Consider the following 19,731-nt stretch of genomic DNA (forward strand, 5'->3'; position numbering starts at 1 on the left):
CCGACATTCCATATATTCTGTCTTACTCTAACTCGACTTAAAACCTCTTGCTTTCAATGTCTGTCTCCATAATTCTAACTTAGCATTAACCCCAGCTCTAGATGCAAACAATGATAAAGTTATTTTACAAAAAACATGTACATATATATCTATCACAAAAAAGGCCATGATTATTAAAGAAAGAACTCACAAAAGACTTAAAATCATAAGACAATTTTACACAGCGGAAGACATAAAAGACGAGTGTTAAAAAAACATTAATTTTTCAAAAGATAATACTAAGTGTCAAATACACAGAATAGCCAATATGGGCATACACATAAGAGATTTCACTAATGAAATGCTTAGAAAAGCATGTAATAAAATATGCGGAATTACAAAAACAAAGTGCAAAAATACATACTAGTCACAACACAAAGACACGAAGGCACAATACAAGCATAAAAGTGCATAAGCACAAGTCCACTATGGGACAATACAAAGAGCCAACAAAGGGCAATACAAGTAAAACATAATATGTATTTGTTTATTGAATATATGCTTAGAAAAAATATAACCTTATGCAAATTATGAAAAATAATTAATCATGGAATAACTCATGCAACTAAAGCATATACAACGCAAAATGCATGAAAATATTTCAACAACCATTTCTCATAAAATAGCAAATACAACAACAACAACAACAACAACTACGCCTTCATCCCAAAACAATTGGGGTCAGCGATATGAACCAAAAAAGAAATTCATTTTGGGTCTTCCACATGAATCCTTTTCCTCCAATCATTTCTATCCAACGCCATGTCCTCGGTGAGAATTTTTTAAGCCCCACAAAAAACATTAGAGAATTTTTTAAGCCCCACAAAAATTTTTTTGACACTAATCTAGAAAACCGTGATCGCTTATGTTGATTTCAAAGAAATGATGGTAGATGCATGTTAGAGTTTTATTTAGAATCACAAGTATGAATATGCATGGCTTATTTTTGAAAACTAAGCAAATGAACAACATTTAAAAGAAGAACTTAAAAAGGTGAAAAAGAGCATATGTTTAGTTGTTTGATGTCTTCGTATTCTCCAGTAGTTGGGCTTCGACACAAGTTGAAGTGTTTGATTTCCATGTCAAAAAGAATAATGAAGGAAATCACTTTTTTGTCTAGGTTGATATCTGTGGCCTATTTGGTTCGAGCAAGTAGAGCCTGAGAGGTGTTTACACTTGGTGCCCTAAAGCCATTTGGTTTGGGAGTCACCGGTCTGAAATCCCATTACATGGAGTTTATAGAGTGCCTAATAGATATTGACCTTTCATATGACAAGAAGCAAGCTATACGTAAACTATGAAAATTGATGGTCAAGTGACTCGAGCAATTAAGTCTGAGGAGTACTTTGTATCTGGTACCCTAAGGTCATCTAGCATGGGAGTCACTGACCCAAAGCTCGTTACACGAGTCACAAAAACTGAAAATTTGATATAGTACTCAATAAAAAAAAAGAAAGAAAAGTATGAAAGAATTAAAAATCTAGAAAAAAAGAAAGAAAATCAAGAGCATAAAGATAAAGTTCACTGCTTAGGAATAATTTTTGAGAAACCTGTGCAGAAAGCATATAAGTGATGAGAAATAAATAATGACGTGTATTTGATTTTTCGAGAATAAAACATAATTGATTACGATATTTAAAAAAGTAAAAGAAAAAACTTTTATTTTGTGGCGGCAGGTAAAGACTCTAAATATGTCTTGAAAGTGTAATGGCATGAAATATTTGTGAAAACAAACTCCTTAACTGCCTAATACTTAGTGAAGTTGAAATCTTTATGTATACATGACAAAGATGTTTGTAGGTAGAATCACTACAAAACCTCACGAGACCTTACTCCTCCATTGGGGTAACACAGGGATTTAAAGGGCTTGTTGCATACGCTAAATGCAATCATGATTCCTACAAAAGTGAGTTAGGTTTTTGTCTTGCTTCGTTCATTTGTTTTTGCTTTTTGTTATTTGTGGTCAATTTACTCGAGGACTAGCAAACGATAAGCATGAAAGAATTTGATCATGCATAATTTTTGCATTTTATTCATACTATTCTATGCATGATCCATCAAAAAACTGCATTAAAAATCATTCTTATTAGTGTTTTTAAGAAACTGTTTTAAATTCAAAAATAAAGGTAAAATCACATATTTCAAGCTCTTCCCTGCGTTTTTCAGTGTTTTGATTAGTTTAGGACTTTTTAATTGGTAGTTTAATTTGTTTAGGAATTGTTATTTAATATCCTAGTTGGTTTAGAAGTTGTTTTTATGAAACATGTTTTTAGAGGAAAAAAGTTTTTAGAATTTTTAAAATTTAGTTGGACTTTTTAAAAAATTTAGTTTTGACCTAATGTTTTCAATATAAATAGTATTTTTTCAGCCATTGGGGGCATTTTTCTCTTGGATTTTATGCAGTGCTATCTCCCTCCCTCTCTTCTCTTCTTCCCCCATTTTAGTCTTGGTCGGTTCCTCCCTCAATTCTTCTTTTTCTTCTTATTTCATCTTTCATCTAATCCTTGCTTTTGCTGGCTTCTTCTTGTCCCCATCATCGAAGCTATGTGCAGCCCAAAGGAAGACCACATTCATCTTCTCAATCCCTCCATCAGAAGTGAATTGTGAGGTTTTCTTCTTCTACCTCGTCTCTCCATAGTTTACTCTCTAGATTAGTTGTTATTTCTTTCATAGCATACATTCATCATGTTTCATCATTGCATATAGTTTAATTTAGTTGTTGCATATCCATTGCATATAGTTTAGATGAGTTTTATTTTCATCATCTGAAAAAATAAAAAAATAAAATAAAATAAAATAGTTTAATTTAGTCTAGCCGATTTCCTTGATTTTTGTGTTGAGTTGGATAGTAGTATTTCTTTTATAGTTAGTTCTTAATTTTAAATTCACGTCAATTACTATTTTTAGGTCAGAATTAATTAGTTAATTTTATTAGACATAAATTAGTTTAATTTAAAACTAGATTAGATTTAATCATGTTAGCCGATTCATGCTTTTATCGTTTTCTGTTTATTTAGTAAAGTAGTTGTTGTTTTCTTTGTAAAATAATCGTAGTGTTCTGCAGTTTATTTTTATTCAATTCATTAGTTAGTAGTAGTTTAATGCACGTTGTTTTGTTTATCTTTAATTTCAATTTGGTAGTCATAATAGCTTTAGTTTTATTAAATACATAATAGCCGATAAAAAATTTTATTCGTTTATGTGCATTGATAATCAATTAGTTAGATATTTTAATTCAGTTTGTTATTATTTCCAGCATTCATTAGTAGTTAGATTTAGATTTTATTCATTGATTTACTTTAGCTTTTGATTTCAATCTTGCATGTAAACCGGGTAGGTTAGTCAATTAGTCGATTCTTATTTTTTCTTGTTTAATGTAAGTACATTAGATAGGCTATTTAAGTTAGTTAGTTTTCATTATTTTCCAGATTTGATTAATTAGTTAGTTAAATTTGTACAGTCATTACATTAGTTAGTATTTTGTTATTTGCTTTCTTGAATAATTAGTTTTAGTTAGAGTCTTGAACTTATTTTATTAGTTTTTTTTTGAATTATGTATTTCTTGTTTAGTTAAATTAATAGTAGCTCAAATCTTGATTTTTGATTAGCTTAGTTAGATTGTTAAATTGGTTGTTACAAATTAGTTTCTTTATTGTTATTTAGTTAGTTTGTTTGTTATTTTGTCTTTTAGTGAGTTTGTTTGTTACATGTTAGTTAGTGTTTTATATGTTAGTTGGATTCTTATTTGGTGATTTTTTATCAAACTAACATTGAATTTTTGTCTAGTTTTTCTTTGTTTCATTTTTGTTTTGTGTTTGTGTTTGTGTTTGTGTTTTGTAGGGAATTGGTTATACATGTGGTAGGCCCTCAAAAGTGTCCCTAAAAAGCCTTCTGAGATCCCCCAAATGGTCCCCTCAAAAGGCCCTTCGAGCCCTAAAAAGGGTCATCAACCAATAAAATTTGAGAAAAATAAGCAAAAGAGGGAATCAATGAAGATAAAAGGGACTACAAGCTCAAGCAACTAAAAACCCTTTTTTTTAGATTAGAGTTATTTAATTTATTAATTTATGTCTATAATAAAACCATTTATTATTATTTTTGAATCCTCTGCAAGAGGGTACACATTGTAATAGTTATTTTTATTTTCAAGGCAATAAAGTTTGTTCTTGAGTGGAATACAAAGTTTTCTCTCATTCCCTGAGTTCGACCCAGATCTCACCCTAGTGTGAGCCATTTTTTATTATTTGGTATCTGACTTGCACAAAACGGTTTTTATTAAAAAATATCTTTTTAAAAATCTATTTCATAAAACTTACACCATATTCATATATAGTGTTTCATGTAAGATATTTAATTTAAATAAGTAAAGCATGTAACACTAAAGCAAGGGCTTGCAAGGAGATGGCAAGCGGTACTTATGACTTCGTAGAAATATGTTTTGAGCACGGAAGGTTGCTTCTTCCTAACCACAAAGATAGAGAAAATCTTTTGCAATAAAATATAGCATAGGGAGAAGAAACTCATGAGTGGATGTTCGATGCATCGGGATGGTAGTGTTGGGAGCTTCTCTCGCTCTTGTCATCCCTCACCTGGTACTAGTGAAAGGTGTCCGACCAAGCCAAATCCACCAATATATGAAAACATAGCCTACACCATGACCCTGATCCAGGTATATGCTTGTGTTTGTAGCCATACGGCTAAGAAATGAAACCTAAATATATGTGTATTAGAATAGCATAGCATGCATCGTCTAAGAAAGAAAAGATAATTAAACATAAGAATCAATTCATGCATAAGAATGACTTCTGCAATGTTTAGTGCATGTATTTTTAATTATTTAAGTTTAAATAAATGATTGATAAATGTTAAATTTCGCAATTGTACACTTACAAGAGATAATTGCAATACATGTTAAATTTTGTTGTATTTAATTTTGTTAAATGCATAAAAAATTATAGCAATTCCTGCTTACTTATTCTAATTTACATGTTTAGTATAATTCTACCCCACTGAGACAAGCATTGTTTGACCCTATGGATTTTAATGTTTTTAAGGAAGTAAGTGAGCTCATATGCGATGGCAGAAGGTTGCGATGAAAATTGAGCCATGCCCTTCTTAATCTCTGAGTATTTTGAATTGAGATCAAATTTTAGTTGCTCAAAGACTCTGATAAATTAATTTAATTTGTTATGTGGACATTTATTATTAATTTGGACATGTATGAACTTTTATTCCATTTATAAATGTTTAATTTCTAAGTTTAAATACATGTGTGAATGTGAATGTAAACAAGAAGTAGTGTGCCAAGTTTTAGTCCCATTTGATTTTTCTGCTGCAATTTTATAAAAGCATTCAAAAGTATTTCAAAAAAAAAAATCCACTATTTTTGGGATTTAAAAATTGAGGTGTTACACAAACAATTTAGTCCCGTGTGATTGAAAGTCATATAGAGTGTTGCATCGTATGTACTTAGCGTGTTAATTGATGTTTGAATGTGTGAGTATTAGATTAATCTTTTGCATGCGTGTTTTAATTTATGTGTATTCAATAGTTCTGCCCTACTAAGAAGTTATTACTTTGACCCTATTATTATTAAATATTTTTCAAGTAGCGAATACAGAACCATGCGATGGTGGAAGGTTGTGACGGGAACCGAAACAAACCTTTCCCCTTTTGGATTGCGAGCATTCACAAGTGCTCAAAGACTCTGATAATTATTTAATTTGAAAGAACTCTGATATTATTTAATTCAAAATTTATAATGAACATTTATTTATTTGTGAATGTTCAATTTTAAATTTAAAGTGTATTTGAAAAGGATATAATAGACCTATAATACGCCAAAGCTTTTATTCTATTCGAATTTCTACTGTAATTTATAAAACTATTTTTTTTTAAAAAATATGATTTTTGAGATAGAAATTTTGGGGTGTTACAAAGTATATTATGCTTGACTTACGAATACAGTGGAGTATCCATCTATGACATGGGTGGCTTAAAATTCTTTTATTTAGGTGATCTTGCTTAAATGATGCATGCTATGCTTTGACAAAATGCGCAATACACTTTATTTCTCTTGTTTAAGAATCTCTATGGGTATGACATAGACAATATCCGAATTAGAGACACAACCAAGGGATACATTCAAACAATTTATCTCTTATTACCTTGGCCTTGCACATCCTTTTTTGCTCTAGGTGAGAGACACAACTTTTCGAGAGAGAAATCCCAACACCCTCAACCTAATATATCAGTCTTTTCATTCAGTTGAAGTCATATTCGCTGAAATTTATTATGTCTTGAAAATTAATTTCACTCTGGATCACCTGGTCTTGGGTCTCCGCTCTAGCCGGATTACCTGGTCTTAGATGATGCACTTCCTCACAGAGATTTACCACCCTAACGGGTTACCTGATCTTAGATGATACACTTTCTCATAGAGATTTACTGCTCTAGTTGATTACCTGGTCTTGGATAATGCACCTCCTCATAGAGATTTACCACTCTAGTGGGTTACTGTCTTGAATAATGCACCTTTTCCCAGAGATTTACCACCCTAGTCAAGTCCCTAATCTTGGTCTTGCACACCCTCACATATATTTCCTTTGGAATTGTTTCTCAATAGATCTATTGTGATACTTTCTTTGCATTTTGTTTATCACATTCACAATTTCTTTGTATTTTGCCAATTAACGTGCATGTATATCCCATTCTTATCATAATGCATTTAACATTCTAAATAATCCACATCTATCATGCACTAACCATACATTTGGTTGTCACGCAATATGCATCAAAAGTTAACTTTTCTTATTTGAATAACCGCACCATTCTATAAGGTGAAATATTCATGTCGTATTCATCAAATCGTAGTTATGATATATCTTAACAATCCATACAAGTTATGATAAAAAATGCATATCATATACAAGAAGCTAACATAATCATTAATCTTCACTTAATGAAAACATGCAGCCTTAAAACACATAGGCAAGACAAATGTTACCAAATTTTATCATAACTTACAACGTATACAAAATCCAAATTAAGTCATGATTATTTTTTGAACCAAATTAATCTACTTAATTACATATCATATATAGTTTAAATTACTAATTTTTATCATGTCATTTTTCATAAACCCATACTTTAAAATCATAGATTAAAAAGCTGGAAATCATACATAGATATCATTTTCCACAAAAACTAAATCTCTCGCAGGTCACTATGTCATTAATAAAACACCTATATCATTATTTTTTTTTCATCAAATACCTTGAACAACTCGCATGTCACTCAACTTTTAACCGTCAGTCACGAGTTCCATCACACGTGACTTTTTTCTTTCTTTTTTAAGACCGATTTAATGAAAATCGTTATTTTAAACATAATCATGCTTTGCATATTTTTTTCTAAAACCAAACCAACACGGGATGGACTGTTCAAGAAAATGCAGATTACACATATATCGTCAATCCCATTTTTACACAAAAAATGTCTAAATAAAAAACTATAATCATGTTTCTCTTTTTTTCCTTTTTCCTTTCTTTCGCATTCACATAGATGCCTGTAAATCATAAAAAACTTTTCAACAAGACAGTCTATTCTTACATGCATAAACCAAATTTAATTGCATGCTTACTTCACAAATTAAGGATATTGTATATCATTTTAAAGAAATTACTTACTAAACATTTTATTCCCAACATAACATGTGTTGTTAAAGAAACATACTACAGGAAAAATCGGTAGATAGCAATTCAATGTTCGATGTCAATTAACATGGTTGTTCAAAACAAAATTTTTGAAAGTTCATAATAGAAAAGAAAATCGTCAAACACCAAGCAATTTTTTATGTCAAACAACAATATGGCTGATCGAAATGAACATTTCCAGAAATTAACAATATGAAAAATCAACATTTCATAGAGCCATATTTTCACACGCATATACTTAGGTCAGAGTACCTACCTCAAATCGATGTAGAGCCGGTTGGACTCGAGTGGTTGGCCGTGAACCCAGCTGACTATCGTCACAATTGCAACGATCTAGTTATAGCAAAATAGAGATAGATACATAGGAGAGTATGGAAAAAATGAGGGCTCATGTAGCTTTATATAGAGAAGGAAAGGTTTGAGGTTACAAAATAAGTTAGTGATAGCTCGAGGGTTTCATTTCCCAAGAGTCACCTTAGTGTAGAGGGGAGGGAGTTAGATTAGGGTGTTATTCACGTATGGGTTAATGAGAGATAGAAGTGGGTGGGAGGTTTAAGAACTCGAGAGCCATCGTATCATATATATATTTTTTCTACATGTTTTGTAACTTGCCGCCATTCACGTGAATGGGGGTGTGGTTCAGCCCACCTCTTCTGGTTGTTGTAACCCTTACATTACTACATCCCACCATCTTTAAGTAAAAAAAATTCTAATTGGCTTTATTGAATTTTATTATATTATATTATATTTTTTCTTTTATTTTCTTTTCTTTGGTTCAAGTGGGGTCCACAAGAGAGAACGCACTCCTCTCTTTAACGTCAACTCTACCTCTCATATATATATATATATAAGTCCATCTCATGTATTTACTATGTAATTATTTCACACTTTATAAAATTCATCTCATGTATTAAATTTTATATCTACCACTACTTTCATTTTATTTTTTATCATTAAAGTCTGGATCCATGTTGGATCCAGTCCCTTGTACATTGATCCATACACATACCGCAAATCAATTTGGATTTTGGGTCTTGGGATCCAGATCTAATTTGGATCCCTTTGAGATCCGGGTCCAATTACCAAAATTTGACCCATATATATCTAATATATTTTTTTCTATATCTTTTATTCAAATTTTGGATTTTGTCTATGAACTAGATCCAGGTACTGGATCCCTTTCCCATAAATAGTGGATTTTGGATATTTTCGATAGTGGGCCAAGATCCAAATCCCTGTAGGTTTTTAATTCGCGAAATTAAATTTTTTGAATTACATTAATCACAAACCCTTAGTTTATTTTAACTTTTCAACAATTATTTTTAAAACAATTAAAATTTTCTCAGAATTTGTGGGTCTTACAAGGGAAGTCGAGTCAAGAAGGCCGCTTGGATTCATGAAATCAGGATGCAGGAGGTGCCAAAGTTGGATGAAGTGGCCATGTGCAAGGGAGGTGCACGTGCGAGTGAGCGGAGACGGCAGGATACCCAGGTGAAACCAGGCTTGGACCCGGGTCTTAATCAAAACTTGGGTCAGGTCTAGGTCTGATATAAAATTTCACAAACTATACCACCAGACCCGGGTCTTAATCGGGTCTTATTATTTATCACCATAACTGGACCCTATAGGGTTTGGTCAGGTTCGGGTAAACCCGACCCGTTGACACCCCCATAGAAAGCAAAATTAAGGATACCAGATTATGGGAGTCTGTCATGAAAAAAGCTACAGATAGACTCAAAAGCTTGTATTTAAAGAAAGAAAAAATGCCCAGCATAATAAACCGTCCATAATAAGTGTGTGCCCAGGTGCACACACACACACACACACACAGTCTATATCTTATGACTAAAAATCAAAATCCCCATCACAAGAAGCACCACTAACAAGCAGTAGATTATTTTAAGAGTGGATATCCTCGTTTTTTCATGTAGGAAAAGCAACATGAAACTTACCGGAGTGGATATAGTAGCATGGCGAACTGAAGTGATGCTGTCTCATAAATGGCCATAAGCGAGGTACCAGAGAAGATAATGCATATGGGTTGCCCTCATTTTTTCACTCCATTTTAGGGTTTCATTAAGATCTAAATTCTTTTTCTCTGTCAAGGTCAATGCTCCTAGCATTTTTTAAGCCACTTCTGGCTGAGAGTATATCTCTGCGAATAAGTTCAGCACACTGCCAAATTTTAGGGAGTCACGAATTTAGTCATGTTAGCACAATAAGAAGGCCATGACACGCAGTTGTTAAAGGATTCAAGTGAGCAAAACACAAACCGAAGAAATCAAATTGTAAATTAATATAGCAAGAATATGCATGGATTATTAATTGAATGAATCAAATAAAATTCTTTTAGATAAGTAAACGGAAGGCACTTTTGCTCATGCTCTTTTGCTTTCTTGAAAAAAGACGTAGTTTGGTACCCGAGACTTGCACAAATTTATACAAGTAATACATTCAACAAAATATGAAAACAACTCATGGCAGGCAAATGTTCATACTAAGTGAAAAAAAATGAATGAACAAAATGCAAAATATGATCAGATGTGAAATTTAATACTTGCTAGTGGACGGGCAAGTAATATGACCCAAAGTAGAATAATGATTTAATGTAATTGTAGCCCCATAAAGGATACTATAGCAGCAGCAGCAGGTATTAAGGCTTCAGCCGCAATTGCCCTAACATCATCATCAGGGTCCTCCAGGCCAGATTTACCTGAAGGAAGAATAAAGCATACAGACCTTTAAGAAGCTTCAAAAAGATATCTTGCAAAAGACAAATAAGCAAAACCATGCCATATGAAAGTAATCAATATAAAATCCAGCCTTTGACATTAAAGTATACACCACAAAAAAACACAAAATTTATTCATCAATGAGAATAATAGTCCACCAATTGTTATATATATATATATATATATAGTAACTAGGTTAAGATAGTTATGTTGGTTTTTTTTGTCTTGTTTAAACTAGTCAACAAGAGAGTCGTTGGGAGGCTTAATGGTTTTATTTAAAGTCGTTGGACCCTCCCAACGACTCTCTTGGAGCATCTCATGTTTGTGTACATGTAGGGGTTGAAACTCTTTTCAAATGTATACTTCTTGCATAGTATTTATCAATAAAATATTATTTTTATTTCTTGTGTTTGCTCTTTTAGTGGGTGTTTGTGTGTTCATGGCTTGTAAATGTTCTTTTGGTGTTTTGGTAAAACTCTTTTAAGTGTCCACTTTGTTGTTTTGGTAAATATCTTTTGGAGGACCTTTTTCCTTTTCATGGTATTAGAGCTCGAAAATCAAGCTGATTTTTGGGTGCATTAGAGATCAAGCTCAGTGAAATATTGCATATTTGTCATAGTTTCGCAAATTTAAGTATGATATTTGCGATATCGGGAGATTCGCAAATAACTTCATGCGAGAGCGTGCAATATATATGAAAACATAAGTTATTTGTAAAATTAGTGGTAAGTGTTTCACACATAAATTTATGTGATTTCAGGATATATGTGAAAGTTTGTTATTTGCGAGAGATGTTTCATAAATTTTTTGATGCAAAATTTTTTATTATATGCAAAAGAGTAGGATATTTGTGATTTTATTGGTTTCAATTTCATCGAGATTTCGCAAATTAATTTTTGTGAGGTCTAAATTCACATAAAAAAAAAACTTGTGATTCTGGTTTAAATGGGTGTTGGACATATTCGACGGGCGGTACAATGTTATCACAAAAATGCATAAATTCACAGTTGCAAAGGGTAAAAGTGTCCTAACGATATCGCATATTTGTGATTTTTGACATCGGGAGAATATAAAAAATTGTAAGATTTTTAGAGAATCACATTAAATTAGCCGTAGTCATTTAACAAAAAAATTATATTGTACATGAATGACTTGTGGATATATTTTTTTCCACTTTTGTATAGATGCATTGACTCTTCACTCAAAATGCATCAAGGGGTATGTGTTGGCATTGGTGGCTTTGATGTAAAGCAGATGATTGCAAGCGTCTACCACTGCTTAGAGAGATCAGCAATGCATTTTCGATCTCCAGGTATGTCATTGCATACAAGCAACATGGCATAGAAAATGAATGCAGCATCACAGGGAAACACAAGTGCACCATCTATCTTCAGACCAAACTCTTCCTCGGACATCTTCAATAGATCTTGGAAGACTGGGATCGTGAGATAGGTTAGGGGAATCATGAACCTTTTGCCATCAGCTGCATATGCCACAAAATGGCTCATGTGTGTGGTGTGCCATTGTCACCAATTTGCTTCTCTTATGCACACCCCCAAGTGAGATTATTCTCCTCCCTCTTGCAGTTATCTTCTGCCATTTCTAGACATCTCTAGGAGCCTCCTTGTGCTGATCATCCTTGCAAGATACGTATAACGAGGTCAGAAGTGCCTCTGATTGACTGATACCTTAAAGTCCTCTGTGTAGATGACAAATTTGGATTGTTGGTCTCTCTCTCCCTATATATATATATATATATATATATATATATATATATATATAGTGATTCTTTTATGTTCTCAAATACAAGCAAAACAAGTGGGATTGGAAACATGTGATATGGAGATCATATTGATAAGGAAATGGGTCTACTGGTGATCTTCATAGCACTGAACTAGCCCTCTTCTCTATTTTATTCACGAACTTTTAAGACATGAAGTGTAGGAGGTCCCAGCCAATCAATCAAGCTTGTAAATGCAGATTTAAAAAATTATGGGTGTTGGATTCGCCCTACATACTAGCATGGCTTGATGGTACAGTTTTTGCTTTCTAAGGACATGAAATCAATCAGTAATCCAATTTGGCTGAAGAGACTCTTTAACCTGGTCCATATAATTAAATGAAGCTTCAAGGCAAGGCTCAACTTCGCACCACCTTGTGCATTTGGCTCTAGCTTGTCTCAGATCCTGCAAACAATGGGTCGGGTTCATGCTAGCTCAGAACATCCAGGGATGGAATCTAGGCTTGGGGTAGTGACCAAGATGGGTTTGGGCTCAGATCCCATGAGCAATATTAATCAACTACAGCCTAAGAAAGCATTAATCAACTACTGCATCATCAATATAGTCTGACCTCATTATGCTTACTTTGGTCGGATCGGTCTCCAAAAGTCTTGTATTTATGCCAAACCTCCTCTCATGTATGATATTTCTTTCACTCGTTATCTTTTCGCCAACAGTCAAGATGATGATTGTTTGATCATTGCAACCATTACTACCTTCTCTCCAAAAAAATTCTTGCTGCCACCATCAGCAGTCATTAGCATTATTATTACAATAACAATGAGGGAGGATCAGGTCAGAAACAGTGCCACTGTCAGGGTCCTTTGGATGCCGTTCATCTGAGCATCGGAACCTCCACAGTTTTTGGTTTTCAACATCAACTGTTCTTTTGAAATGCTCTACATACCATCCATCTAGAGCATTAATAACTGAAAATTTTGAGGGCCCGTCTGAAATGCCAGCAATTTACTGTCAGGGTCGATCATTCCATAAATAAAACAGCATTCAAAAGACCAATTACGGTAACACCATCAGGAATACCCGACCTGATCCCCTCTGAACCCTTTGAACTTAAAAAAAACAAATAAAAAGATTTTTGTTCCCATAATTTTTTATTTTGTTATACTTCTGTAAACTTTCTTTTCTTTTTTCGAAAGAAAATATACTTTTTGAAATTGCTAGATTTTTTCCAAGGCCTCAGGGAAAACAAATTTCTCTATGAAATGCTATGAACAAAGCGTACACTAGTTTTCTTCGCAAAAAACATAGCTTAGCTCCATTCTCTTTCATAGAAAAATAACTGTTTATACAAGATTTAAAAGGCCCTTCACAAGAAGAAAAAGAAAGGCAATGCCTAGAGTTACATTCCTCCTGTACGGCCCCCTCATTGGCCTTGATGATAGTGATACAACATCAAAATGATTTGCTAATGCAGGACAATTTGTGGAATCAATGGACTCCAATTGAACTAAAAAGCAATTGTTATATACAATGTGCATAATTGCATAATTTACATTAGCACATTCTATGAGGCTGGCTTGCATCTGTTCTGTTAGCTCTACATGTGATTACAGATAAATTACATAAAAAAGAATTTCACCAAATGTCAAAATTCTTGAGCCTATGAACTCCTCACTCAATTTACACTTTACATAGCTGATCAATTTCAGCCATTCAGCCTTGCCAAGAACTGGTTGAGACTATATTCATCTGTATATTGTGACTGGTCCCAGAGCTCCTCCAGATTATTTAACATAGCCTTCAATCCCCTTCCTCCAACTGAAGTTTTCTTGTCAATCATATCCTGGTCAGCATTGGAAGAACAAGGCTGCCCAGCATTGCAATCCAGTGAGATATTGATGCTTCTAGTAAGATGTATGTAAACAAGAATTGTTCAGTGATTACCTTTTTACCAATCTCTGCTGAAGTAAATAAATCTAGCAACTGATTGGTATTCATTGTTTTGAGGCTGGCATTCTCTGCATTTATAACAGCATTTGCAATTGAAACTTTAAACCTCTGGAGGCTCATGACCTTCTCCTCTATGGTTCCACGCATAATGAGACGGTGGACGTTGACAACTTTGCGCTGCCCCAGCCTGTGTGCTCTATCCATAGCCTAATCAAACACCCAGAAACATATCAAAAATAATTGTACCAAGGTCACATGTCAGTGATAAATGCCTAGATACAATTCATATCCAATAAATAGAAAACTGGAAGAGAAAATGGTGAATCTTCAAGCACAAATTTTTACCAATTCAAATTGATGTACATTGAATCATACAATCAGGGATCCACATGCATGTGATCACTTAAGATGAATGATACCCACGTGTTGTTGCTGATGCTTATAGAGGCAGCCTTAAATAAGCTGGTCTAAAGTGAAAGACGGAAACTTCTAGGTATTTCCTAGGCTTGTGGGTTGTTTATTTTGAAAGATGACACCACTTGTCCAAACACAAGCATGCAGCAGACTTAATTGTGCAACGAATTTTGATACTCATAAAAGAAAGTACGAAGCCTAGATCTATGGAAATCCCATATCTTCAAGTATTTCACAACCTGAATTTTTCTCATGCTATTCATTTTGTTAGTTCAGTAGCGCTCCTTGCTCAACTGATGTGGAACAATGTGAAGTCCCCAAGTTTTCAGAAATCAAAGGGAGTATGTGGCCTATTTCTTGATGTTTCTCACATTGATCATATAAAATCATAATCATACTCAGGCTCAAGTTTTTCCACATCACCCTTTGGTAAGGCATTATGCTACAGAACCTACACAGTTTTGGTGATTCTTCACCAAGTGGTATGCCAACTGGCATCAACAAATAGCTCCATATACCATACATGGAATTCTTCAGACTACTGTTCTTAGTTGATGCCATCAAGTTCAAAACTTCTAACCGTAACAAATCATAAAACACTAAGGTAATTTCATAAACTTATGAAATACCAAAAAAGTATAGATCCATTTTGGAATAGGTTCCTAAAATTTCAATTAGAGAAGTAATATATGTAAAAATTAGGAAAATAATGTTTGCCGCTACAATAAATGTAAGGTACCATAATGGTATCAGGAATTGCTGGGGAAGAAAAGATATCATGGTGTTAAAAGCCAACAAAGAAAGTTTTGGAGTAAAAATAATACAAATGCAGTTATAGAAATCACTGCAGCAAGCTTGTTATGAAAGGACGAAAAAATGATACCTGATGATCTCTCATCGGATTCCAATCATGCTCCATAAAAATTAGGGTATCTGCAGATGTAAGATTCAATCCAAGTCCTCCAACTGAAATTCATTCACAAAAATATTAGATTTACACTAACAATGGATTGCATAAAAATGTCTGCCTAACTCCAGTTGCTTATCACAAAAAAAATAAAAGAAAAAAGCTTGCATAAAACTAATTCTACACACCATGTGTCGTGAGCAGGAGAACATCAATAGTAGGGTCTGAATTATAAGCTTTGACAATTTCAAAACGTTTTTCTGGTTCAACCGATCCATCAAGTCGCAAATATGTGACACTGCAGGCAGAGGAAACCATATATATCAAGCAACAGTGTAAGTTGAACTTGGATTCTCTAACAGGAAAAAAAATAGTATACAAATAAGGATCACCTATATACATTGCATAAAGATAAGTACGCAAGAAAATACATTGGACCGCTGAGAATAGCAAATTACGTTGTTTCAAGACCTAATGGCTTCCCAAGCAACCATTTTTTGCCTATACGTGTGGGGGTGTGGATGCATATGCACATTAAGAAGGAAAACTAATCTACAGACAAGAGAAGCAGTTATGTTCGCCAAAGATATAAAATGAGCAGAAAAAAAAGCCTTACTGAGCCACAACTTTGTGCTGAACATTAACATAGGAACCAAAATCCTCTTATGTCAATAGATTGAAAATAAGCTTCTAGAATGATGTTGATCATAACATAACGATTCACCAATAACATATAACAATAATAGCTAATAACCAAGCCTGTACATGATGAACCTCAAGAGTGGGTGTGCGTGAAACTTACTTCACATCCTTCGTAATCTACTTCATTCATAGGCAATTTAAATGGTTTTTTAAGGTTTGCTAGAAATTGTCATCTTCTAGGGTCCATCGTCAATCTCAACCATCTCAGTAGCTCACTGCTGAGATAATTTCACACGTACTTCCATGTATACTTCTGAATGAAAACTTCCACGCAAATCAGGGTCGATTGCTACTACTAATGGAAGATTTTTAACTTCATTTCTGCCATGCATTATCCAAACAAATATTTTCTCATGGATTTCAATCAAGAGCCCTCGTATCATTCCTCACTTATTTCATGAATCTAGCACCGTTTTCTCTAAGAATCTTATTTTACAGAGTACACGAAATATTGACCAATGCGTGGTGAAATTTTATTTTATGACAATATCTGATATTTATCATGTAAAGCAAAAATTTCTCTATAACAGCATCCAGATTCAGACCAAGGGGTTTGGCGTAGTGAGATGGGCCAGACCGTTTGACAGGCAGTCTATGTTCAAATCCCATGGGCATCACCCCTTGTGTAAGCCGAAGCTTGGTGACTCCCTGGGGTAGGTAAGCCCTCAGATTTTTACGCTGACATGGACAGAGACCGTAAGTACGGCAGGCTGAGCCAGCGCGGCTAGGTCTCTGCGACTGGAGCAGTTTCTCCGAGTAAAAATTTAAAAAAAATGGCATCCACATTCAGGTTGCTTATGAATAAAGAATTTACATAAATCTGTCTTCTCTACTTGAAAACAAAAAATAAATAGAAAATGCATTGTATAAAGTACTATGTATATATTCAACTAGATTAGGTTAGCTTCTCTTCCATTACAATCCTGTATTTAATTCCAAGTCTAACAATTAAAATAGTAATGCCACAAACTCTCATAATACAGCATTTTATATCTGATGTAATAACAGCTCTCTCTAGCAAGTAATCTGAACTTCAAAGTATTTGCAAAATAAAAAATACTTCCCTCCCTCCCACCTTACATGTCAGGCATTTTAATCTAATAATTTAGTGTCATGTTCATACAAAGACTTAGCTATTATTAATACCTAAATAGTTTGTTCTCCAGAAGATAAAAGATGGGATAGAAGACAAAATGCAAACTTGTTTTCCTTCCAAAATTTTCAAAACACAAAATCTAAAGGAAACCACTGAATCCAACTGCACTAAGACACAGAAACCAATGAGACGGAAGGTCTCTGTTTTTTAGCTAACCTCCTCATGTGTGTTTGGAACAAATCTCGCTCAATGATATCCAACAAGGACTGAAACGGAATGGGGCAAGAAGGTTAGTGAAATAACACATTTGCAAAACTTGACAAAAATTAGAAGATACTCCAGAATCGTACTTTATGCTGTGAAAAAATCAAAGCCCTGTGTTGCCCACCACCAGAAATAGCAGATTCAGAGCCGGTTGTATCTGTGCCTATTCCACATTCCTCCAGTATTTCTTGAAGAGCAACCAACTTGGGGGAGTGTTGGAGTTCATGCAGACATGACATATTGTCAGCACCAACAGGAATCACCTCATAAAGTTGACGCAAAAGAGACTCTGGAGGCTTCTCACCAAGGACAAGTAGCGGATGGCTACAAATTTTTAGCAGATATTGGATAGCCTGGCATTTAGAGTTCAGCATAAGTGACCTCCAAAAGATGATATGTAAATGAGCCCACTCCCAAAATCAAAATCACTACCCTAATCATACCTGGAAGACGTGTGTAGATGCTTTAGATGGAGTAGTTCCTTCTGAGATGGTCAACTGATCCTGTGATTCCACTAGTGTTGAGATCTCTCTTCTTGCATCAGAATTGGAAAATTGTTCATAAAGCATTAATTGAACAGCACTCAGATCACAGTATCTGTCCTGGATAATTTTCTCAGGAAGATCAGATAAAACTTCATCTTTTGTTCGACGGAGTAGGAAAGGCATAACCTGTTCCATTGACACATAAAGCTAGAGTTAAGACATTCTATGGGGGTTCAGATTTTTCACAAGAAATCCACATGTAAGAAGCACCTGTTTGTGCAATGCTTCCATAGCTAGACAACCTGCTTCTGCATCCTTAGCAGAACATTTTGAATCTTTGGCCACAAGCAATGGCTTTCCATAAGTGGCTTGAAACTGAAGCAGGAAATGACAGAATGAGTATTTCATTACCGGAAATGAGCAATCATAATCAGAAAATAAAGAAAAACTTTAAAAGTAAGATACGCTCACTTTCAAAATGACAACCATTCTATAGATATAAATGCAAACTTCATTTATTAAGGGGGTTTTCTAGAGGCACACACTTATCTAGATGAACCAAATAATGATGAGATGTTCTATTAGGCAGGAACGCAAGTGGAGGGATCAAGGAAATGCCACATAGGAAAGAGAATCTTAATGGTTCTTCTATCCAAAATAGTAAAAAAAATGCTGTCTCCATCATAAGATTGAGAATGTGGTTCACAGTTCTGGGTCCAAGTCCATCAATCGAAAATCGGGTCCTAGATCCAAGGTCCATGACTTGTCTGAATTTTTTTAGCAGCAATTGCAAAACATGAATGATGCATCTCTGTGTCTTCAAAGACCAAGTTATATAGGAAAAGGAGAACCGAGCTGGACTTGTTAAAGGACAATCTACTCAATGAATCTCACCAACTGCATCAACGCATGGAGAACTCAATGAATATTAATGAAATATCAAATGATTTGGAGAGGGAGCTCAGGCCCAACCTAATTAATTTAATTCTATCTATGAAGTGCCTAGCCTGGAAAATTCAGAGAATTGAATGAAGATGGGTGCTAGAGGAGATTGAGCTAGCCATTCTGAAGCCCATGCTGCGATTAATTTTTTGTTAGCAAAAAAAAATTTCTATTCATGCATTTCATAAAATAAATTGATCCTTCCCTACTCTTCATATGTTCAGAAATTTTAATAAACCACCCTTAAGCCACGTCATGGTTTTTTACGATCCAAGGAAAAGTCAAGTGCAGATGTCTTGCTCACTGCAGAACAATTGATTACAGCTTTGGTGGACCATGTCAATAAGCAATTCACTATTACCAACATTTATGGATATGATTACAATGGCAGTGATAGTGATCTTTGGAAAGCTCTCAAAAGCCATTAGATGAACTTCCGTGACCCGTAGGAGATTGGAACATAGTAAGATGGGTAGAGGAGCGAAAAGGAGCCAGCTGCCATAATGAAGCTATGTTGGAATTTAACAAGGAGTTGGCAGACTATAGACTCCCAGATATCTCCAGTGACAATACCAAATTCACTTGGCACAATAACCAAGTGAGTACATTCAAGGCAAGCAAAATTGACAGTGCAATTATATTACCACCAAGTAATTTCAATATTCCCATGTACCTTTTAAAAATGGTTTGCTATTTTGGGGAAATATGGCTCCAACAAATGAAATTAAAACTTCATATCAAAT

The 19,731-nt window shown here is 34.2% G+C and overlaps 1 protein-coding gene across 3 annotated transcripts in view; it reads right to left on the minus strand.

Moving 5' to 3' along the window:
- Nucleotides 1–13,707: 13,707 nt before the first annotated feature.
- The window catches only part of LOC149843037 (TATA-binding protein-associated factor BTAF1-like), a 136,145-nt gene continuing 130,121 nt past the window's right edge, over nt 13,708–19,731 (minus strand). For all 3 annotated transcript variants that reach the window (XM_089999552.1, XM_089999553.1, XM_089999554.1), the window contains 8 exons: nt 18,317–18,421; nt 18,005–18,232; nt 17,648–17,914; nt 17,514–17,563; nt 15,688–15,797; nt 15,476–15,558; nt 14,173–14,385; nt 13,708–14,095 (listed from right to left, as the gene is read on the minus strand). In XM_089999552.1, coding sequence (XP_089855678.1) covers nt 13,934–14,095; nt 14,173–14,385; nt 15,476–15,558; nt 15,688–15,797; nt 17,514–17,563; nt 17,648–17,914; nt 18,005–18,232; nt 18,317–18,421 — 1,218 coding nt within the window. In that variant the 3' untranslated portion in view covers nt 13,708–13,933. The remainder of the gene's footprint in view (nt 14,096–14,172; nt 14,386–15,475; nt 15,559–15,687; nt 15,798–17,513; nt 17,564–17,647; nt 17,915–18,004; nt 18,233–18,316; nt 18,422–19,731) is intronic.

Source organism: Nuphar pumila, chromosome 3 (assembly GCF_984573655.1).
Source record: "Nuphar pumila chromosome 3, dmNupPumi1.hap1.1, whole genome shotgun sequence".
Classification (NCBI taxonomy): Eukaryota; Viridiplantae; Streptophyta; class Magnoliopsida; order Nymphaeales; family Nymphaeaceae; genus Nuphar; species Nuphar pumila.